At 38.7% G+C, this 23,271-nt stretch overlaps 3 protein-coding genes across 7 annotated transcripts; 1 reads left to right on the top strand and 2 right to left on the bottom strand.

The window, feature by feature from the left end:
• Positions 1-1,084: 1,084 nt before the first annotated feature.
• Positions 1,085-8,214, bottom strand: LOC6576528 (alpha-1-macroglobulin). 3 transcript variants are annotated; one of them, XM_032728377.2, is made up of 8 exons: positions 8,077-8,214; positions 6,859-6,928; positions 5,207-5,872; positions 4,721-5,147; positions 4,325-4,647; positions 3,698-4,266; positions 1,467-3,592; positions 1,085-1,398 (listed from the first exon to the last, which is right to left on the bottom strand). In XM_032728377.2, exons 2-8 carry the CDS (start codon positions 6,882-6,884, stop codon positions 1,159-1,161), a joined length of 4,377 nt encoding a protein of 1,458 aa, XP_032584268.2. In that variant the 5' UTR covers positions 6,885-6,928; positions 8,077-8,214; the 3' UTR covers positions 1,085-1,158. The 3 variants fall into 3 exon arrangements, with proteins under 3 accessions (XP_032584268.2, XP_002002517.2, XP_032584267.2); XM_002002481.4 differs by lacking the exon at positions 8,077-8,214 and having other exon boundaries at positions 3,713-4,266; positions 6,859-7,101; XM_032728376.2 differs by lacking the exon at positions 8,077-8,214 and having other exon boundaries at positions 6,859-7,101.
• Positions 8,215-9,290: 1,076 nt separating this feature from the next.
• Positions 9,291-14,855, bottom strand: LOC6576529 (pregnancy zone protein). The gene is made up of 7 exons (XM_044008575.1): positions 14,669-14,855; positions 13,402-14,067; positions 12,916-13,342; positions 12,529-12,845; positions 11,917-12,470; positions 9,709-11,822; positions 9,291-9,640 (listed from the first exon to the last, which is right to left on the bottom strand). The coding sequence occupies exons 1-7, from the start codon at positions 14,749-14,751 to the stop codon at positions 9,401-9,403; spliced, it is 4,401 nt and encodes a 1,466-aa protein (XP_043864510.1). The 5' UTR covers positions 14,752-14,855; the 3' UTR covers positions 9,291-9,400.
• Positions 14,856-18,412: 3,557 nt separating this feature from the next.
• On the top strand, positions 18,413-22,901 carry LOC6576531 (prominin-like protein). 3 transcript variants are annotated; one of them, XM_015165222.3, is made up of 11 exons: positions 18,413-18,669; positions 18,734-19,098; positions 19,164-19,314; positions 19,487-19,609; positions 19,663-19,850; positions 19,910-20,074; positions 20,129-20,259; positions 20,323-20,658; positions 20,994-21,073; positions 21,174-21,815; positions 22,458-22,585. In XM_015165222.3, the coding sequence occupies exons 2-11, from the start codon at positions 18,741-18,743 to the stop codon at positions 22,492-22,494; spliced, it is 2,211 nt and encodes a 736-aa protein (XP_015020708.1). In that variant the 5' UTR covers positions 18,413-18,669; positions 18,734-18,740; the 3' UTR covers positions 22,495-22,585. The 3 variants fall into 3 exon arrangements, with proteins under 3 accessions (XP_015020708.1, XP_015020709.1, XP_015020707.1); XM_015165223.3 differs by having other exon boundaries at positions 18,414-18,669; positions 21,174-22,071; positions 22,458-22,901; XM_015165221.3 differs by lacking the exon at positions 22,458-22,585 and having other exon boundaries at positions 18,415-18,669; positions 21,218-21,394.
• The last annotated feature ends 370 nt before the right edge of the window (positions 22,902-23,271 follow it).

Raw genomic sequence — 23,271 nt, forward strand, 5'->3', positions numbered from 1 at the left:
TATATATATATATATATATATATATATATATATATATATATATATATATAAAGTAATTTTCTAATTAAAGTCCAGCAGCCTGGTGCTCTTATTTTTTATATTATACATGGAAAATAAATTGGAAATGAATATTAAACGAAATTTAATTTATTTGATATATTATTCTCATAAAAATTATATTCTTATCAATAAAATTGAATATAAAAAATGAATTAGTAATAATAATAAATTACAATGCATGTCTTATCTTCTATTTCTTATCCTATTTAATAAAAAATAGTTTTATAAATATTCACATTTATTCACATTTTTGTTAAATAATTGAAATCTTATACATTTAGAAGAGGTGAAAGCTATTAGAACAGTTAGCAAATACACTTAACCAATTCAAGCTTTGAAAGCTTGTCGGCAAAAGTTAAGCTTAAAGCCATTCTGTCTATTTCATTTTGTCAAACATGAATTTATTTATGAAACTTGGGGCTTGAAATTTTTTTTTTTTTTTTTTTTTTTTACATATATTTAAAGTAAATATAATATAAATAATATAAATATAATATAAAGTAAATACAATATCTGAAAAAATGTAGTTTTAGATATATAGAAAATATTTTGAATATTATTTGAATTAGTTTTTATTAAATCAACTTAGTTCCTGCATAAATTATTGACATTGCATTTTAAATAAAAATTAAATAATTCAAGCACACCTGTGCGGTTATTTGCTATATATATATATATATATATATATATATATATATATATATATATATATATATATGAGCTGCGTCGATTGAGCCCTGTCCGTCTGTCTGTCTGCGCTCCTTCGCCTTTCCCCTTTTTCGACATTCCCCTCAAGACCACTTCCACTCTGCCCCTCTCCATTCCTCTCACTCTATATCCTATCCCACAAGGTCATTGACCCCTCCTCAAGGTCATTGACCCTCTTCTAGGTCATTGACCCGTCTCTCACTGATCCTCTCACTTCAGGGTATCACCTAGTAGAGCAGTCTCGCCTAGAGCCTTCCTACTTGTTTTCTAAATGTAATATGATACTGTACTCAGTAAATCAATAGACATTGAAGGCTAGAATCACAGCAATTTATTTTTTCTACGTAGGTCGTAAAAGGGAATATATCTCATCATTAGATTTGATGGTGTTTAACATTTGGCCGAACATTCATCTCCTTCACAAATGTCGCAAAGCTTCGATTCCACTTGGTAATATTCAGTTGCCTTCTTGTTCGTATCGTAATAATCATAGAGGACAATCGGGGCGGGCTTCTGATTGGCGACAGCATGAGTCTTGAACGCTTCTATCGGTAGGCACTTGATTTCTCCCTTGGGCAGACTCTCAAAGTAGATGACCACCACAGAGTCTTCATTCTTGGTTTCTACTAGCTGCGTAAAGACAAAACAATAATAATAAAATCGATACATCGGATAGATGATGACTATTGAAGACTTACCCTGACGCGTTCGATGTCCTGTATGTCCTTGAAACTGTCCTCATCTACGGTATAGCCAGAGGGTAGTGAGACTTCCAGTATGGCCATGTTGGATGCTTTAGCCTTGCCTTCCTCTACATATTCAACGCACACGCTGAGCTCTAACTTGGCTGGGGGCGAATCCGGTTTAATAACAGCTTGAATCTTGAAGCTAGGTTTCGGCTCCTTCTCGACAATATTGTACTGGTAGCTGATTTGTAGCAGAGCAGCGCCAGTTCCCTTCGACTCGTACGACAGCGACTTGGTGCCTTGAGGGAACTCCACGGTTTGGAGTAGCAAATCGTTATCTTCTGTCAGGCTGAGCTTCTCAGTCTTTTCCCGCTGACCATGGTTGGAAACGAACACATCCCACCTGGCTGGCTCGTAGCCGGACGTCTTGGCGAACTGTATGAGGGCCTGCAGCCCAGCCACCGTATCCTGCGAAGAAGCAAAACCACCAAAGCTGTTCCGCTGTGCCACCAGCCATCGAATCGAATTAAGCACCGAATCGGGAGTCTCCTGACCCGATTCCAACAGCGAGAGCACTGCATATGAGGTGATTTCAATGTCATGACTCCACACCCAGCACCACCAGCGAGCACATTTTCCGAAGCGCAACTTTTGTTCATCTTCCGTCCACCAGGTGCGATCTTCCTCGTGCTTGGCAAGCGCTTTGAGTGCAGCCACATGCTTGGCGGCATCTGGAGATTTGGCCCTTTGCAAAGCGTAGGTGGCAATGGCCCTGGGCAATAGATCTTCCTTATCATTTGAGTTGGCATTCAGATAGGCTACTGCCTTTTCAATGGCCGTTTGATTAGGCTTCTGTTGCTCAAGTAGAGCTAGAAGTACGTTGGCGGTGATCGTGAGGGCCGAACGTTGTGAGCCGTAGAAATATTCGCCATTTTCCGTGAAGCTTCCGTTGTCAGCCTGGCGGCTGAGTAGAAACTCATATCCACTCTCCAGATTTTTCTCGTCCAGTTTTATTAAATCCCTAATCTGGCCAAATGAGCGCAGTACATAGGCCGTCAACCAGGTGGAACCGTTGCGCTCTGGATCCTCCTCACGCCACTTGCCTGGTCCAAACGAGCTATAGCTGCCATCGTTGTGACGGTAGTGGTACATATTTTGGTATCCCTGCTCCAGATTGCGCTTTATGCGATGCTCCAATTCTGGAGTTAGTTTCTTCATGAACTTCAGATAATCATAGACCAAATAGTTGGGCACAAGTCTGGACATTGTCTGCTCGCCGCAGCCGCTGGGCAAGTGCAGCAACCGTTCTAGGTTCTTAATGACTGGGCCAAGCAGATCGCCAACAAAACCGAATTCGACATGCTGCGAGTCTGGCACAAGTTCCTCTGGTAGATCCAATTCAAAGCTGTCCTTGAACTCGTGCACATCCTTCAAGTTGACGAAGAATGCCCGGTTCTTATATTGCGTCACACCTTCAGGCACTACTTTAAGGGTCTTGTGCACCGCATCGCCGGCAAGAGGGGAAATGGCCGTAAATTTGAGCAGAATGCTGCCAATGATTTTCGGACGCAGAAGGAAGGATGCGCCGGCTGCGGAATTGGCGCCCACGCGCACCGTCTGTGTGCGCTTCTGTTCGCCGAGAACCTCGTTGGAAACATCCACAAAGTCGTACTCGTTATCCTCGTTGCTCAGAGTCACCTCCACGTCCAACTGCTTGGGCAGGTAGTTGAACACCAGAGCGGGCACATTGATCACCTCGCCACGCTTCACTGAGTATGGTAAACGCACGGACACAAAGAATGGCTGGAAAGTCTTAATTTTCAGCTGGTCGTTGGTCACGCCCAAGCCCTTTTCGGGATGCAGTGAGAACGCTGTCAGTACCCAGCTTGTAATCGTATCGGGTATTTTTCGGACCCACTTAAAAATCTCTGTCTTGGTATTTTCAATGTCTTCGAACAGCCAGGTTTCCACAAAGTTTTTTCGTACTACTGGTGCTGAGCCAGGTGCCGCCGCAGCGAACCCTCCTGCGTTCCCAACTAAGGCACCTTCTGCTGCTGCGCTCATTGGAACAGCAGTGCTGAATGCCATGTCATTCGAAACAAGTGCGGTCTTTCGCATAGCTCCACCCACAAAGTTTTCTGCAAATTATAAAATTCGATTATTATTAATATTATAAGACGGTTATTAAAGCAGAATAAAGCGAAGCATTCATGAGTTTTATTAACTTCATTCACACTTCTTACTTTTTTTCAGCTTACGTATGTGATAATCGGGAGCCGTGCGATTATAAAAGAAGTTGGCATTTGTCATGGTCACAACTCCACTACGTTCACCGGGATAGTAGGAGTAACCTCCTTGCCATGGTGTATGGGTGTCATACCGTCCTAAGCGCCAGCCAAATGAATCCTTATTAATGTCGTTATTGCTTCCCAATAGCAAGACACTCTGATCAACAGCCATTAAGCCAACGAATGATTGGGGCGCTGTCTTAATCTCTAGCTCAACATCCGCGCCAGGTTTGACCTCATTCGGAGCAGTTACTTCAATCTGGTTTTGCAGCTCCACATCTGCGTGGAAAGAATCCTCGGCATAGCGGAATTCGCCAGTCTCATCCACATAGTAGACATAAATGCGGCCGTAAGGTGACATAAGGAACGTTGGGGTCAGGCTGATGTTATAGACCTTCTGAGGCTCACTCAGTACGACTCTTTCCGTTTGTAGAACATTTCCACGTCCGATGATGTTGTATACGAAGTAGTTGAGGGGACGACTGGAGTTCAAAGTGACTTGATATTCCTCTCCAATTTTGAGGCTAAAATTAAAGTGAATGGTTAAAAGGAAGGGTTTTCAAATAGATCTACCAATCGAACCTCCATTTGTCCTTAGGTCTCTGCACATCGACCTTAAACCATTCCTTCTCCTTTTCTTCTTCATGAGGTAGAGGTTCAATTTTCTTTGGTTCCCTGTAGGGATAGGTTGTATACAGATCTCGCTCCTCTCCATCAAACTGTAGCTCGATGCTATAGTAACGTGTATAGTTTTCCATATCTGGTAAATCTGGTAACGTGACTTTAAATACAGCTAAGCTGGACTCGTTAAGATGGCTCTCAAACTCAAGCGTTTTATTCTCAATCGACGGTAATTTGGATTCATCGCCATATCTGGAGTGGCGAATGCCCTCGGTGAACTTTGCCTAAAGATGAGCGATTTGATTGAAATGTTAATATTTTGTTTAGCCAATCATTTCCAATCCATTGATAACTTACCTTGACAGGGGTCTTTGTATCTTTAAGTAGGGTACCATCAACAAGAGTGATTTTAAAAATGATCTCGTGCTCTTTATCGGCTACAAATGAATAACAGGAAGTGTAATCCACGCAGGACATTTCGTAGCGATACGGGTAAAGCTGTACGCCGCCCGTTTCGTTGAGTTGTACACCTGTGAAGTCCTCCACAACAGTGGCCAAAATTTTTGCATACGACGACGATGTTTTGTATGGCAAAAAACTAGCAAATTCCTTAACATTAATATCAAATTTCGCCTTGCCGTTGACCATGTCAGCAGTTCGGATGAGAGCGTGCCCCGGCGTGTCTGTGCGGACAGACTCGCCATTTACGGTGGACCACATGCTTGATTCGTCTGTGTGTACATTGAGAAGTACTTTGCCATTTACTGGTTTGCCATAGGTGTAACTGAGTGAACGATTAATGTTATATTCGGCCTAGGAAAAACATGTGCCAAGGTTACTTACTTTGCTTTTACAACAACTTGCATGTCACCATCCTTCACCGATACATGCTTAGTCGAGTCCATTGTGACGGTGTATTTGGGGAGCACGTACTTCTCAACTTCAAAATAGACACGCTCATCCGAATATGAATCGCCATTCTGCACCGAAAGTGTCCATGAGCCCAAGAGGGCAAACTCCGACAACTCGAACTTTCCGGTGTAGACTCCTCCACGCGTCTTGATGTGCTTAAGTTCCTTGATGCGATTGCGTTTCGGATCCTCGAACCACACAACTACGTCGTCCTCGGCCAAACTCGGTTTAAGGTTCTCATCTAGGAAGATTACGCGGTAGTTGACGGTGTCGCCGGGCTTATATTTGCCCTTGTCGGTTTGTAGCTTGACATATGGCTTGAATTCTGCCAAACTAAGCTGCGTGGAGTTCTTGAACTCAAGTCCAGAGACACCCTCTGCGGTTAAGTTATAGTCACCCGACTTAAGAGGAGGCAACGTGAAGGTAATCTGCTTGAACTCATCGGCATTTGGCAACTCGACCGTTTGCGTCTCATTGTACGAGGGTCCCGTAATACCAATCTTCAAGGTAACTGGCTCCTTGGTGTTATGCACGGCGACAGCCACATTGTAATCTCGATGAGAGTGTATGGTTCCCGGTCCAACGATTGTATATTGTCTGCGGTGAGCAACGAAATTAATTATAATCAGTGTAGATTGACGACGATTTCATAATGTTATAATACTAGGTCACCCATAAGCTTAGATTTATTTAATAATTACATGAGTTTATTTGTGTAGCCTAATTTACATTCCAGCTGATTACACTATCAATTGACATTAAACGTATTTTGTTTACATTGTTTCGTTTCCAAGAAAAAGTAAAACACTTTTGGCACATTCCTAACGGTAAATATTCTCAGAACCTGATCTGTAGAAACCTGCTCCGAGTGTCGGTGATGTAATATATAATATATATATAAAAGCGGATGGATTAAACAGAGTTCAAGAAACTGAACTAAGTGGCGAAGTCGGATTTTTAAGGTTATTGCGAAATTGAGGTTTCTTTAATAAATACTATATAGGAATTCATTGTATGTATGTGTGACATTGACTTTGAAGATAATAAAATATAAGTATAAACAAATTATAAGCTGGTTTTTGTGGAGGCATAATTTAGACATGCAAATGTATTTAAAAAACAATAAACGTGATTTGTTTATTTGGTAATGGGGGTTTTTTTTACGACTGTTCTATCATAAAGAAAGGAACTTTTAAAATGCAACTGCTAATGATCTGAGCAAATATACATACACTATATATGGTCTTAGTCACGAAGTGCTAAAAACTATACAAACTCTTAAATAATTCTATAGAAATAAACATTATTATTTCAAGTATACATATTTGTAAAATATTAAATATGTTGTGCTTAAATTGGTTTCTAAAATAACATCATCTACGCATATTGTCAATTTCACTGATCCAATTACCAACTATATTAATGGAATTAATTAAATTGTACATAAAAAACATGACATGAATTTTCAAAATCGTATTTAGTATAAACTCATGATGATTTTGCCCTTGGTAAACCAGCCAACACCAAAAATATGTATATATTTGAATTTATTTAGTACAAAGATAGACAGGAGTTGGACTTACCCATCACATTTGACCGGATCTGCCATATTTAGTAGGGCCAGAGCCGCACAAGCGATGACAGCAAAAGCGCCTGAACGACGCATTTTGTTGGTTTAAAATAGAAATGAACGAAACAGCAATAACTTGTAGTTAAATGTATGTCTATAGATTGTGGTAAGAGTCTATTGGGAATTTAAAAAATAAAATTCTCAATGTGGTTTGCCAAGCGTTGCGACAACCGACCGGGCTCAGAGCTGAGCTGCGACTGGTTGAGCCGGTGACATGCGAGATTTGTTATAGCTTTGTTTGTATGCTTGTTTGTATGTACATGTATGTTCATAAGTAGAAATGTGTGTACGGGGCTTCGGGACTGCAGCCAAGCTAGAGCTGTCGACGCTGACCGCGACAGAAACAGCACAATAATCATAAACAACATAATGTAATAAAATTTTAGCTGATCGTTAAATTTTTCTTTTTTCTAAATTTCAAAACTACATATACATACATGTACAATATTCATTAACAAAATATATGTACATATAAATTAATATTTACATATGTATGTATATATATATATTGTATACATTAATGAAATAATTCGAAAATTAAATTACTGATAATCTCGCATTGATGGCCGAGCACTTAAGCCTTTAAGTACAATATAATATAATCTTTATTTTATATGTGAGTCACACATACAAGTAATTTGTAATTGTAAGCGAATAGCAACTAGACGATTAGTCAGGTCAATTTTTCTGTATGTAAACTCGAATTCAGGAATAGATTCTATAAATGATTTCACACAAAACATTTCACAACAAACCTCACGCAAATTTCTTGATAAATGTGTAAGTTGAGTACATTCATACATAATCTTCATTTAAATGCAGATAAGTGTTTCTACAATATCATGGATTTACGTATGTATGTAGAGAGTATACTAATGTATTTATCATGCCATAACATGCAAATGGGTAATTAAATTTTAAAATTCAATGTATAATAAACTCTGCAAAACAAATTTAATTTCACTTTTGTAATTAGCACTTTAATTGTTATATATTTAGCGTTCATTAAAGATTCAGTTTTTATCGCGTGCACAATAGATTCTCTAGGTTTTTCCTGTTTCAATAGGTAGGCACATATATATCTACACACGTACACAGGAATGACATGTATATGCTGTATGTGTGTAAAATATTCACAAAAACTTAGCACAAATTAAAATTATTGACGTACTTTTGTACTGTGGAATTCCCAGAACTGATTTTTCCCGTGAACCACAAAATTTGTCGCTGTTTGGTGAACAAATGTTCAGCGATTTGTTTACGGTTTACAAAATGGTTTGCTGTTGACTTGTTGGGTCTTTATCTTTATTTCTTCATTCTCGAAATAAACTTGCTTTTGTTAATGAAACACTCGACGCACTAATGGGCGTTTCGATCGGGAGTGCCAACCAAACCGGCGGATGGCACAAATGTCAGCTGGTATCTGAGAAATTCTCTCAGTTGCTCTTTGTTTTGACCTTCTCTCTCCGTTTGTGGCTGTGTGTTTGTTTTTATTACTATGGGAAATATTCTCTTCAATGACGTCATCTTCTGAACTACGCTGTGTATTTCACATTGATACAGTAAACAATATTTCGTTCGGTCTGTGGCAAATGGTATTCCCCATTTCGAGTGAAAGAGAGGGCCTAACACTCAACCTATTAAACGAAAAATTAAACATTTCTTGATTGATTGTTATATATTTATGTATATATAAATAATTCATGACATGTCTTTGATATAGATAACAGATAATCTACATGAAACATTTAACAATTCTCATATCCTGAACTCATTTAAAATGGAAAATCAAGGTATAATTTTCTTGTTAAAATGTATGTATATAACAGGCAGAATGTATATACATACATACATATGGATGTATATTCTTCTTAAGGGCGACTAGCCAAATCGATATAGCCATGTAAGTTAGTCCGTCCGTTATAACGCTGAGACCTCGTCAACCACAAAAGCTAGAGACTTGAAATCTGGAACATACACTCGTATATGCCCTCAAATTATAAAGTTTTAAAATTTTTTTATATGCCCACTAGAGGCGTGGCAAATCGGAAAACGTATTTACCGATATACCAGATATCTTATTAGTTAAACAGCTAGAATGTAGATTCTCGTTGACAACCCAAGATAAAAAGCTATGGCGAATATATATCAACGCTCATTAGGGGCGAGGCAAATCGGTTAAAACAAAATTTTAGATCTAGAAACTCAAAACTCATCGACCAAATTTCGATTGCATCGAATGCTCTTATATATGTATATGTTACAATTTAGGGGTGTAAGACCATTATCGTTTAAAATATAACAAAAGTTGTAAAGTAAATAAGCCCCGATATAAAATAAGTAATATAGCTAAGATATAATAAGAAGTAATAAGCTACAGCGATATATATGATCATTCCTTTATGTATTTATGCAAATCAATTAACAGTGTTATCGAATATCATATGATTAAAGTAGTTAAAAGCATATAAACATGTTATTCGATAAGTTGCTGTTTAGCACTTTGTCGAACATTCATCTCCTTCACAAATGTCGCAAAGCTTCGATTCTACTTGGTAATATTCAGTTGCCTTCTTGTTCGTATCGTAATAATCATAGAGGACAATCGGGGCGGGCTTCTGATTGGCGACAGCATGAGTCTTGAACGCTTCTATCGGTAGGCACTTGATTTCTCCCTTGGGCAGACTCTCAAAGTAGATGACCACCACAGAGTCTTCATTCTTGGTTTCTACTAGCTGCGTAAAGACAAAACAATAATAATAAAATCGATACATCGGATAGATGATGACTATTGAAGACTTACCCTGACGCGTTCGATGTCCTGTATGTCCTTGAAACTGTCCTCATCTACGGTATAGCCAGAGGGTAGTGAGACTTCCAGTATGGCCATGTTGGATGCTTTAGCCTTGCCTTCCTCTACATATTCAACGCACACGCTGAGCTCTAACTTGGCTGGGGGCGAATCCGGTTTAATAACAGCTTGAATCTTGAAGCTAGGTTTCGGCTCCTTCTCGACAATATTGTACTGGTAGCTGATTTGTAGCAGAGCAGCGCCAGTTCCCTTCGACTCGTACGACAGCGACTTGGTGCCTTGAGGGAACTCCACGGTTTGGAGTAGCAAATCGTTATCTTCTGTCAGGCTGAGCTTCTCAGTCTTTTCCCGCTGACCATGGTTGGAAACGAACACATCCCACCTGGCTGGCTCGTAGCCGGACGTCTTGGCGAACTGTATGAGGGCCTGCAGCCCAGCCACCGTATCCTGCGAAGAAGCAAAACCACCAAAGCTGTTCCGCTGTGCCACCAGCCATCGAATCGAATTAAGCACCGAATCGGGAGTCTCCTGACCCGATTCCAACAGCGAGAGCACTGCATATGAGGTGATTTCAATGTCATGACTCCACACCCAGCACCACCAGCGAGCACATTTTCCGAAGCGCAACTTTTGTTCATCTTCCGTCCACCAGGTGCGATCTTCCTCGTGCTTGGCAAGCGCTTTGAGTGCAGCCACATGCTTGGCGGCATCTGGAGACTTGGCCCTTTGCAAAGCGTAGGTGGCAATGGCCCTGGGCAATAGATATTCCTTATCATTTGAGTTGGCATTCAGATAGGCTACGGCCTTATCAATGGCCGTTTGATTAGGCTTTTGTTGCTCAAGTAGAGCTAGAAGTACGTTGGCGGTGATCGTGAGGGCTGAACGTTGTGAGCCGTAGAAATATTCGCCATTTTCCGTGAAGCTTCCGTTGTCAGCCTGGCGGCTGAGTAGAAACTCATATCCACTCTCCAGTTTTTTCTCGTCCAGTTTTATTAAATCCCTAATCTGGCCAAATGAGCGCAGTACATAGGCCGTCAACCACGTGGAACCGTTGCGCTCTGGATCCTCCTCACGCCACTTGCCTGGTCCAAACGAGCTATAGCTGCCATCGTTGTGACGGTAGTGGTACATATTTTGGTATCCCTGCTCCAGATTGCGCTTTATGCGATGCTCCAATTCTGGAGTTAGTTTCTTCATGAACTTCAGATAATCATAGACCAAATAGTTGGGCACAAGTCTGGACATTGTCTGCTCGCCGCAGCCGCTGGGCAAGTGCAGCAACCGTTCTAGGTTCTTAATGACTGGGCCAAGCAGATCGCCAACAAAACCGAATTCGACATGCTGCGAGTCTGGCACAAGTTCCTCTGGTAGATCCAATTCAAAGCTGTCCTGGAACTCGTGCACATCCTTCAAGTTGACGAAGAATGCCCGGTTCTTATATTGCGTCACACCTTCAGGCACTACTTTAAGGGTCTTGTGCACCGCATCGCCGGCAAGAGGGGAAATGGCCGTAAATTTGAGCAGAATGCTGCCAATGATTTTCGGACGCAGAAGGAAGGATGCGCTGGCTGCGGAATTGGCGCCCACGCGCACCGTCTGTGTGCGCTTCTGTTCGCCGAGAACCTCGTTGGAAACATCCACAAAATCGTACTCGTTATCCTCGTTGCTCAGAGTCACCTCCACGTCCAACTGCTTGGGCAGGTAGTTGAACACCAGAGCGGGCACATTGATCACCTCGCCACGCTTCACTGAGTATGGTAAACGCACGGACACAAAGAATGGCTGGAAAGTCTTAATTTTCAGCTGGTCGTTGGTCACGCCCAAACCCTTTTCGGGATGCAGTGAGAACGCCGTCAGTACCCAGCTTGTAATCGTATCGGGAATTTTTCGGACCCACTTAAAAATCTCTGTCTTGGTATTTTCAATGTCGTCGAACAGCCAGGTTTCCACAAAGTTTTTACGCACCTTAGGTGCAGGGGCCGACCCCGGCGCTGCCGCCCCTAATCTGACTGACTCTCCAAGGCCCGGCACCATTTGGGATGTAGAAAAGTACACTTGATTGTGCGTTACAAGTGAAGTCCTCTCGAAATCACCTAGGTAGGGTTCTGTGAAGTAAATCCATCAATTTAGATACTATTTTTGATAATACGAATTAAAATCACATCTTAATTTGAATATTCTGTCTTAATTTATTCTTACGTTGATGGTTTGTGGGAGCCGTGCAATTATAAAAGAAGTTGGCATTTGTCATGGTTACAACTCCACTACGATCTCCGGGATAGTAGGAGTAACCTCCTTGCCACAGTGTGCGCGTATCATACCGTCCTAAGCGCCAGCCAAATGAATCCTTTTTGATATCGTTATTGTTACCCAGAAGCAAGGCACTGTGATCAACAGCCATTAAGCCAACGAATGATTGGGGCGCTGTCTTAATCTCTAGCTCAACATCCGCGCCAGGTTTGACCTCATTCGGAGCAGTCACTTCAATCTGGTTTTGCAGCTCCACATCTGCGTGGAAAGAATCCTCGGCATAGCGGAATTCGCCAGTCTCATCCACATAGTAGACATAAATGCGGCCGTAAGGTGACATAAGGAACGTTGGGGTCAGGCTGATGTTATAGACCTTCTGAGGCTCACTCAGTACGACTCTTTCCGTTTGTAGAACATTTCCACGTCCGATGATGTTGTATACGAAGTAGTTGAGGGGACGGCTGGAGTTCAAAGTGACTTGATATTCCTCTCCAATTTTGAGGCTAAAATTAAAGTGATTGGTTAAAGGGAATGGTTTTCAAATATATCTACCAATCGAACCTCCATTTGTCCTTAGGTGTCTGCACATCGACCTTAAACCATTCTTTCTCTTCGTTGCGTGATAGGGGTTTAATTTTTTTCGACTCTCTGTAGGGATAGGTTGTATACAGATCTCGCTCCTCTCCATCGTATTGTAACTGAATGCTATAGTAACGTCGATAGTTTTCCATGTCTGGTAAATCTGGTAACGTGACTTTAAATACAGCTAAGCTGGACTCGTTAAGATGGCTCTCAAACTCAAGCGTTTTATTCTCAATCGACGGTAATTTGGATTCATCGCCATATCTGGAGTGGCGAATGCCCTCGGTGAACTTTGCCTAAAGATGAGCGGTTTGATTGAAATGTTAATATTTTGTTCCAATCATTTCCAATCCTTTAATAACTTACCTTGACAGGGGTCTTTGTATCTTTAAGTAGGGTACCATCAACAAGAGTGATTTTAAAAATGATCTCGTGCTCTTTATCGGCTACAAATGAATAACAGGAAGTGTAATCCACGCAGGACATTTCGTAGCGATACGGGTAAAGCTGTACGCCGCCCGTTTCGTTGAGTTGTACACCTGTGAAGTCCTCCACAACAGTGGCCAAAATTTGTGCATACGACGACGATGTTTTGTATGGCAAAAAACTAGCAAATTCCTTAACATTAATATCAAATTTCGCCTTGCCGTTGACCATGTCAGCAGTTCGGATGAGAGCGTGCCCCGGCGTGTCTGTGCGGACAGACTCGCCATTTACGGTGGACCACGTGCTTGATTCGTCTGTGTGTACATTGAGAAGTACTTTGCCATTTACTGGTTTGCCATAGGTGTAACTGAGTGAACGATTAATGTTATATTCGGCCTAGGAAAAACATGTGCCAAGGTTACTTACTTTGCTTTTACAACAACCTGCATGTCACCATCCTTCACCGATACATGCTTAGTCGAGTCCATTGTGACGGTGTATTTGGGGAGCACGTACTTCTCAACTTCAAAATAGACCCGCTCATCCGAATATGAATCGCCATTCTGCACCGAAAGTGTCCATGAGCCCAAGAGGGCAAACTCCGACAACTCGAACTTTCCGGTGTAGACTCCTCCACGCGTCTTGATGTGCTTAAGTTCCTTGATGCGATTGCGTTTCGGATCCTCGAACCACACAACTACGTCGTCCTCGGCCAAACTCGGTTTAAGGTTCTCATCTAGGAAGATTACGCGGTAGTTGACGGTGTCGCCGGGCTTATATTTGCCCTTGTCGGTTTGTAGCTTGACATATGGCTTAAATTCTGCCAAAATAAGCTGCGTGGAGTTCTTGAACTCAAGTCCAGAGATACCCTCTGCGGATAAGTTATAGTCACCCGACTTAAGAGGAGGCAACGTGAAGGTAATCTGCTTGAACTCATCGGCATTTGGCAACTCGACCGTTTGCGTCTCATTGTACGAGGGTCCCGTAATACCAATCTTCAAGGTAACTGGCTCCTTGGTGTTATGCACGGCGACAGCCACATTGTAATCTCGATGAGAGTGTATGGTTCCCGGTCCAACGATTGTATATTGTCTGCGGTGAGCAACGAAATTAATTTTAATCAGTGTAGATTGACAACGATTTCATAATGTTATAATACTAGGTCACCCAGCTTAGATTTAATTTTGATATGATTTGCATTGCCCAATCGGCTTTTTGAATTCAAATAAATTATGAATGCTGCCGCCGAGCACAGACTAATCTGCATACATCAATATTTTAGTTTTGCGTTAGGTCGTTTTGCATTATCAATTTAATTTATTTTTGAATTGGTAAATTTCCATCAACAGCTCTTATATTCATGTATGCTGTGTTTTAATGAAGCTTAACGTCTAACTACATCTAAAACTTAATCCCATTTGTGTTTGGGTATAAAATAAGCATTTAAAGAGAATCTGCCTATGAGTAGAAATAATTAAAAAGTGCTAATAATTATACAACCCTTAAACTTATTATGAATTGTTTAAGTTTTGTAATCAATTTAAAATGTAAACTTTAAACAGGATTTTAAAAGTTAGTTCTCTGATTAATAAATTACATTATCAATAAATTCGTGTGTAAAAAAAAAAAAATTAAATTGAGATGAAATTAAAGAATCTAAATTAGCATGTAGTTTTTGTTAAGCACGACTTACCCCTTACTTTTTACCGGATCGGCCATAGTTAGAAGGGCCAAAACCGCACAAGCGATGACAGGAACAGCGCCTGAGAGACGCATTTTGGGTGGCTTAAATTGAATTGAACAAGAAACAATAAGGCGAGAATCAATTGGAAATATATAAAAAAAAAAGTTCTAAAGTTGATTTGCGAACCGTTGCGACAACCGATCGGGCTCAGAGCTGAGCTGCGACTGGTTGAGCCGGTGATATTCGGGAATTAATAAGTAGTCGAATTTTTCTAGGTATGTATTATGTACATATGTCTGTATGGAACTAGCATTGGGCATTGATGCTATCGGTAATTAAAGCAGAATTATATATATATATATATATATATATATATATCATCATATATATATATATATCATATATATATATATATATGATTAAAATTATATATATAAGTGAAATAATTTTAATCACAGTGCTAGACTAGGACTAGGAGCAGTTATTATAAAATAATAATTTTCGTATTTTGAATAAACTAGATTAATGTCATCTAATCTTTAATTAATAAGAAAACAAAATACAACAATTAAATATTAAACGCAAAAAAAAAATTAATAAATTACTGACAGATTTTACTTAGTAAAAAACTGAATAATTGATTATTCACACAAAAATAAAGATTAATAAGTTCGTTACCTTTGACCTTGACGAGTCATTTTTATTATAAATTATACTAATCTCAAAAGAGAATTATAGTTATAGGTATATGCATACATATGCATACATATATGCATATATACAAATGTATATTTAATGAGCTAAATTATCGATAAGAACTGTGAGTAGAAATCATAAACGAATTCGTAGAGCTGAGATACTTAATTAATTAAATGTGCGCATGGAGAAAGGTGTGCAGATATAGACAGCAGTTCTATAATAAATATAATAAAAAATAAAAAATAAATTTGACAATTATCAACTTCATTTATCATCTTGTTTTTTTTTTTTTGTTTCTTTATTTTTTGGTTTATTTAATGCGTTAATTTCGCTAGAAAAATTTAATGTCAGCTCTCTGATGCTTAAAATTTGGAATTTAATAATAAGTTTGTTATCTTATTTTCTGTTTCAACAAATATTTTTAGTAGTCTAGAATTCCCAAAATTTATAATATTTACTTTTTTATTCGTATTGTTCTAATCTATATATATATATATATACATTTAATTAATTAAGTATATATATATATATATATATATATATATATATATATATATATATATATATATATATATATATATATATATATATATATATATATATATATATATATACATATATATATATTTTTTTAAATTGGGATGTTGAATGTATTGTGTTAATTAATATTTAACAATCCAATCCATTTCCAATCTGTATGAAGCTGAAGTTCTGATATAGGGTAAGCTATAATTGATATCTCTTCATTGCCTGTGAGTCTTAGATACAATGCAATCACTTAAAATTGGAAGAAATTTATGCTAAGATAAATTTAAAAAAAGCTAAAAAATCTAGCTCTAGCTTCACTACCGGCGAAAAAAATTGTATTTAAAAAGTAGACTACAATAAAGAAATATTTTGTTTTTTTTTTTTTTTTTTTTTTTTTTTTTTTTTTTTGGAGCCAGTTGTACTGTATCCAGAATAGTTTTTATTGCACCATTTTGATGCCTATATAGGTGAAGAAGACAATGGAGCAGCCAATGATTGAGTATTGCAGCTTATGGGAAGCGAACTCCCGAGAAGTTTTAGCCAACATAGCGAGTATGAAGCGCCAGAAGTTGCGACGTCCATGACGAGCCGTATGTGGACCACATACTCGCCTATCGCCATAGCTATTCAAATCCTTCATCACCGCATCAGCTATATATTTTTTGCGTTCCTCCGCCTTCGCATAGTCCATGTTCACATAGTTGATCGTGCATAGCACTCGCTCCGATGAGACCTGGCCCTCACGGTCCATATTTGTGCACGAACTGGTCTTCCGCTCTCCACAATTGATGAAACGTTCGGCCGCATGTAGCTGATGCTTCATATCGGGTTCCAGGTCCGTCTCTGCGACATGCGTTTTAGGATCGAGTTTATTCTCGACATTACTGCTGGTTAGAGTTAGATATTCCGAGGCCGTCACTTGGCTGGTACTCGAATCGGAGTAGTATTCCACGCTCGATGAGGATGCACTCGGTTTCCTTGCCAGGGCAATGTTGGAGGTGCGATCCTGTGGACGCAGTAGATGCAACTGTGGCTGCCCATCGGGCTGCGAGTGTATCTGGTGCTGGAACTGCTGCTGGAAAAATAACGGTATCTGGTAGCCATACGTTAAGTTTGGCTTCCTCGTGGCCTGTCGTTGCCGCTCGTACTCGTATTGTTCCTGCTGCTGGATGAGCTCCTGGTCTTGGTCCTGCTCCAGCTCCCGCTGCTGCTGCTGTTCTATAGTGTGGCTTCTTCTGTTGTACATCTGCTGGCGCTCATACTCGTACTGTTGATACTGTTCATACTCCTGCTGCTCCCGTTGCTGCTGCTCGTCATCGTCATATTCGTTGGCCGTTTGCTCGTCCTCGTCGTCCTCCATGTCGATCTCGTTGTACTCCAGCTCGTCTCCGTCGTCAATAGCCAGAGCCCTGTGCTCTAGCTCCTGCTCATCACCTCCTCTGTGCCGCGGAGGCAAGCGCACACCTCGGAACCTTGAGAACAGCATCCGATTGTGGACATCGCGAAGTCTGTCATCCTGTGACCAAAGATTGCCAAAGTACGACCGATGATCATCATTGAAGTTGTACATTAGATGACGCGCCCGCCATTTGGCACGCTCGGCAATAATGGCCACGTGCAGCCGCCGCTCCAAATGGCGCCGCTCCACGGGCTGGCGTTCGACCACATTGTAGTTGTAGCACAGAACATCCAGCTGGCTGCCAGTCAGCTGCTGCACTTGGTCCATGGTGGATGGCATGGTGTTGGCTCCGTTTTTTCTTTTCTATTTTTTCCCTATTGATTGACTGGCGTCGACAGAGTTTCCCTACACCTCGAAGTATGTAAATACAGTTCTGGAGATTTATTTGGTTTCAAATGTCCAGTCCGCCTTTTTACCGTGAATTTTGATCTGCTCGATGCCATCAATTTAAAAAATTTTTATTTTAATTTTTTTGTTGTCAATTTTTAATTTTTTGTCATTTGGTCAAGAGATAAATTTCAATGCCCTATAATATTTTACTTGAGTTATTATTTTTATGCCAAGATTTATATCGATTTTATAGCTCTTATCATGAATAGCGAAAGTATATTTTTCCTATTTTAATTTATTCCAAATTTTATATGTCCTGTACCACAAGTAGTTGTGGTGTTGAGATTTTTCCGATTCGCCACGGATGGTGGGGCAACTTTCAATAGCAACAAAATGTTTTACGATTGGACGGATGACGGTAAGATGGATGTTGCAAAAAACAATGTACTCTTTTCATTGCATACGATATTATAATGAGATATTAAACTATCTGAATTTCCAAATAAAAATTGCAACAAGGGCTCGATTTATACCGAAATTAAGCTGAGCTAAGATTACAGATTTTTATTTCGCTATTTCTGCCGTATACATTTTTACTCTCTTGGCTGACAATTCTTTTTTAAAGATCTTGTCTTATTGGCTATTCTTTGATATCCCTTCACTTTGTTCGTCGATCAATCACCGTATCACTTGAACTTTCTGAATTCAGTTTTATCACAAATTATAATAGTATGAACAGCACTGTTTGTGACTTAACTGTTAGGTTACTGCTCTCCCAACATTTATTTTTGTCGTTGAGAATATTATACATTCATGTTGCTTTACACACGAGACGTTAAAATTTCACCAATGCATTTCCAAGTTTCTTGATTCAAATCAGAGTTCAGTGCATTCTTTGATAATGAGTTTGCGTTAGACCAGAACTATATAAGAGACATTCTGGTATTCTGTATCTGATATCGTTCAGAGAATTCGATGTACTTTTTCTGGTCAGGTGAGTGTTACCACAGGTTTTTGCATAGAGGCAGTTCTCTAATATGAACTTGCTTGCATTCCAGAAATTGAATGAATTCAGAAGATATGGGCTGTTGCTCTCTGAAGGACACTCAGCTGAACTATCAAAAAGTCAGGAGAATAAAGCAATGGAATCATCTAACTATATCAATGCTTAGGCTAATGATCTTCCTTTTTATGCTCGATGCTTCCTTAGTGTACGCTAAATACGCGTCATGGAGCATTGAAGATCCCGACTTTGACACGAAGCATGAGAAGCTCGGACAACCCCACTATCCATATGCCGAGCTCACCGAATATTACTCGAGCCCTAAATATAAAGCAGAACCGATATATAATGCCTTTGGTATGATGCCATTTCACTTGATCATACGTATTTTATTCAGCAAAACTTCAAGAGTACCCAATGGTAGTTTGAAATCCTAGCTAATAGATACATAACTAAAGTAATCAATGTAATTTATATTGCTATAGAGTATATAACGGTAGTTAATGGCACGAATGCCCTGGCCTTCGGTGAGAAGTCTATCGCAAATTCGTGGGCCAGTTTGCTTTGCTGCAACAAATTGGCGTTTGTCTGGACAATTTTTTTGTTATTTCTCATAATTGTCATACCATTCGTTGCGTAAGTAATGTATGGGAAATCGGTGTATATGGTTTTGATTTAAAAAAAAAAAAAAAAAAAAAAAACAAAAATAATAACAATAAATAAATATTAATATATATTTATACTTTTTAATATAAATAAAATCTAACTAATCTAACTATATCTTACTAATAATAAAAAATGTATATAGGATCACCTATTTTTGCTTTTGCTTCTACCGTTGCCCCACTGTGTGCGAGTGTAATGAATATGCGGATCGTCGGATGCGTCACTTTTGGAGCGTGGGGCTAATGCTTCTTATAGTCGTTCTGGTGTAAGTTTTACATGTAAACCTACTAAGAACTATATTAAAATTATGAAATACAGCTTTGGTTTAATCGTGGTAATGTTAAATGATAAGTTAATTGATCAAGGCGTTCGGCGAAATTGGGCTGATATGCAAGAAGATCGTAAAGATATTTGCACATTTTTGAAAGATATATTGGATAATATCCATCATATTTTTGTGTACAACTTTGAGGAGTTCGAAACGCATATAAATGCTCAGCTGAATGGTAAGCGAGTATGAACAGACCTAATCGCTAGATCGCTTTTTCTATTTATTCATTCACAGATGTCGACAAACACATACTTATGGATCTAAGCGATGCTTCTGGGCTCAATGCTCTAACCGAGCTAGAGGAAATACTTTCGAATATGCCCCAGGCGTTAGCTTTAATGAAACGTGTCGATAAAAATATAGAGACATTATTATTCTACATAGCTCAATATAGAGATGGTATTAACTACATATTTTGTTTTTATGTGATATCTTTTTATATTTTTAATTTAGGACTCCGTTTTGTTAAACGTAAAATGACCTATTTGCTAACGGTCTGGTGTGACTATCAGCAATGCAACGATATTCTGCGGAGCTCTGGAATTTTGCAGTGGGACACCTCAGAGTGCCTGCACCTGGACTTAGTATGCTTCAAGTCAAATAACTTTAAATTGTCGTTATTTATTAAATTTATGGTATCGTTACAGTTGCCCAACATAAGCGAATATATAGAGAGCTTGCAGGATATCATAAGAGCTAATTTGTTACATATACCAAGGCAAGGAATATACAATTATCAAGTAGTTGGCGAAATGATAAGGGAAAATTTGCATGATCAGCTCCCAAAGATTTCTATGAAGCTTGCAAAATTGAGTGAGATTTACAGGCAAAATGTCACTCACTTGCAAGGATTAATAAGTTCGCTAATCAATGATATATATACCCAACATTCACATATGTCAAAAGGCTTTCACGAGCTCGAACAAAGCTATGGAAGTGATCGTAAACTCATTAGCATAGCATTATCTGTATCAATATTAACGGTAAGAAACGATATATGTGTTTAGCTAGCCCTATGTAAAATATAAATGCATCGACCTTAGCGCTTTTAGGAGCTGGTAGTTTGAAATATTGTTTGTATGTCCGTTTATAAAAAGTAATTTATCAATCAATCTCGAAAATACAAATATATTTGTGAATTCAAATATTTTTCTAATATACATACCACGGAATTTCCTATTCAAGCATTATTGACCTCAGTATTCTTGCTTTAAAATTTAAAATTAGAAATTGGTTTAGTATAAAATTAATATTAAAAAGGTATCTACCGAATTACACATATATATATAATTATATATTATTATTTTCTTACTTTTAGATTACGATTATCTTGATTGCTGCACTTATTTGCGGATGGTGTGTACGTAGAGATAATTCGGGATCCAAATGCTTGTTACTGTGAGTAGTACATAATTAAGTATTCGCTGTCTCTTTCGTTCTATTTCATTGCATCCTTTTCGCTCTTTCTCTCTTGATCACCATATTCTTTCATATTCAGGGCCATGATATTGATATCATTGATTTCGTCACTTCTTCTACTAGTCTGTTTGTTCTACTCAATAATGGGCTTAATCATGTACCATGCTGTATGTACACCCCGAACCGCTTCGGAGATATATAACGTTTTCAATACTCATGTGAATCATACATTCAACAAGAAGCAAACTATATGTCGTGCACATGAAAGCATCTTTGATCTTCTTCGTGTTGCGGGTTTATATGATGTAAATAATCTAAGGAAGGAAATGTCGGACACTATAACACCAGAATATATAGATGAATTTAGAGATGACTTAACCAAGCTTGTAATCTTAACAGAAGAGCAGAAAATTACGCTCAATCACATGCGCTACGGGAATCTATCGGATTATAATGGTCTATCGATCCGAAAAGTGTTGTGCCACAAATTATCACAGGTTGATCTGATCAAGTGTACGGTTTATTTACAGCAGTTTGCAAACAAATTTCTATATGGTGCTAAGCATTCGCTCACCTATCAGTATCGAATAAATGCCACCATTAACAATATGTGCCTATTGAGCTACGACATAAATCAAATCGCATCCCTACAACGGCCAATCCATGATTTGATAAATCGCATCTGGAAGGATACGACTACGATTGACGAGCTTATAACGAGGTACGACGACTTTAATAACTCGATCTTACTTTTACTTGAAGACATAAGAGATGCCGAAGATTTTCTGCATACACGGGGCATTGAGTACATAAATGCATTGATACAAGAATTTCACGAATATCTTAATAAAGCGTTCGATAAATATGTGCAATATGTCAGCGAAGATTGTAAATATATCATTGGCCGTTGTGTGCCCTTGGCCCAGATCTACAAGCGTTCCTATAACAATCTCTGCCATTATCTGGTCGATCCCATTGTAAGTTTCTCTGGAGCAAAAAATTTAATTATTCTTCTTTGCGTACATTCTTCAAAAGGACAACAAGCTGAGTCAATCCCTTTTCATCTGCCCATCCGTCTGTCAGTCTGATTTCTGATAACTTAACTTATTATCCTTATTATCGCTAAAAATCAATAATTAGATTTGATGCTTAAATATTAAATATTAAAATATTCGATTTCTTTCGATAACTCCCCTCTTCACATATATTCCTAAAATAAGATGTTTCAAACACATTTCATTATTTTTGATTAAAGTCGATAATTAGGTTCACAGTCGGGGTATTTCCTATTCGGATCCGACTAGAGTATTTTCCATTGTTAATTTCTCCATCGATTTATGTATGTCTATTTTTTTGATTGTAGAACGGATATTGGTTTGGCCTATTTACTTGCGCTCTAGTATTCTTTCCCATCTTGTTCGTTGCCCACAAGCTCTTGTGCTTGTACAGAGTATATGGATATATAGGGAGTGCAATTATATACTTAAATACCGCCGACTTCGTATGTCCAGCCTGCACGGACACGCCATTTGTACCGGCACCCTATGTCATCAGCACCGGCAATCAGATTCATTTATGTGGCTGTGAGGATTCATTTAAAGGAAAGGATGCATAATAAATTAAGAGAAGGCGAAGATATGAGTGATATAGTCGGCACAATGCGGACAAAAACTGACCAATTCACGCAGAAATCAATCTAATAAGAATATAACAATATATAATCTAAAGGAATCTGGAAATCATATGTATTCTATTTAAATGTTTTTTAAGGAAAACAACTGTTAAATATAAATATATATAATTAATATATATATATAATTAATAATTTAAAAAAAATTAAAAAAAATTTTTTTTATAATTTAGTTGTTACTCTTTACGGTAATAATACTTATGGAGAAATGAGAAACCAATATAAGTAGACTCAAAAGTACATTTTTATATCTGTAAAAATAATTTAACACTCAAAGTGGTCAAACTATGGGCCTCTCGTAAACTTTATAATTCTCCTCATAAGTGGCTACATGTAAAAAATCTTAGTTTATCAATTCCCACCGGATATCTCCTAGTTTAGCTCTTCCGAGCACTACTCTCAATATTTATTTTTTACAATTTTCACATGTTGGGAATAAGACATTTAATAATAAATTAGCATGTATTAACCGACTTTAGTTATTGAT

The sequence above is a fragment of the Drosophila mojavensis genome, unplaced genomic scaffold, assembly GCF_018153725.1.
Source record: "Drosophila mojavensis isolate 15081-1352.22 unplaced genomic scaffold, ASM1815372v1 contig_36, whole genome shotgun sequence".
Classification (NCBI taxonomy): Eukaryota; Metazoa; Arthropoda; class Insecta; order Diptera; family Drosophilidae; genus Drosophila; species Drosophila mojavensis.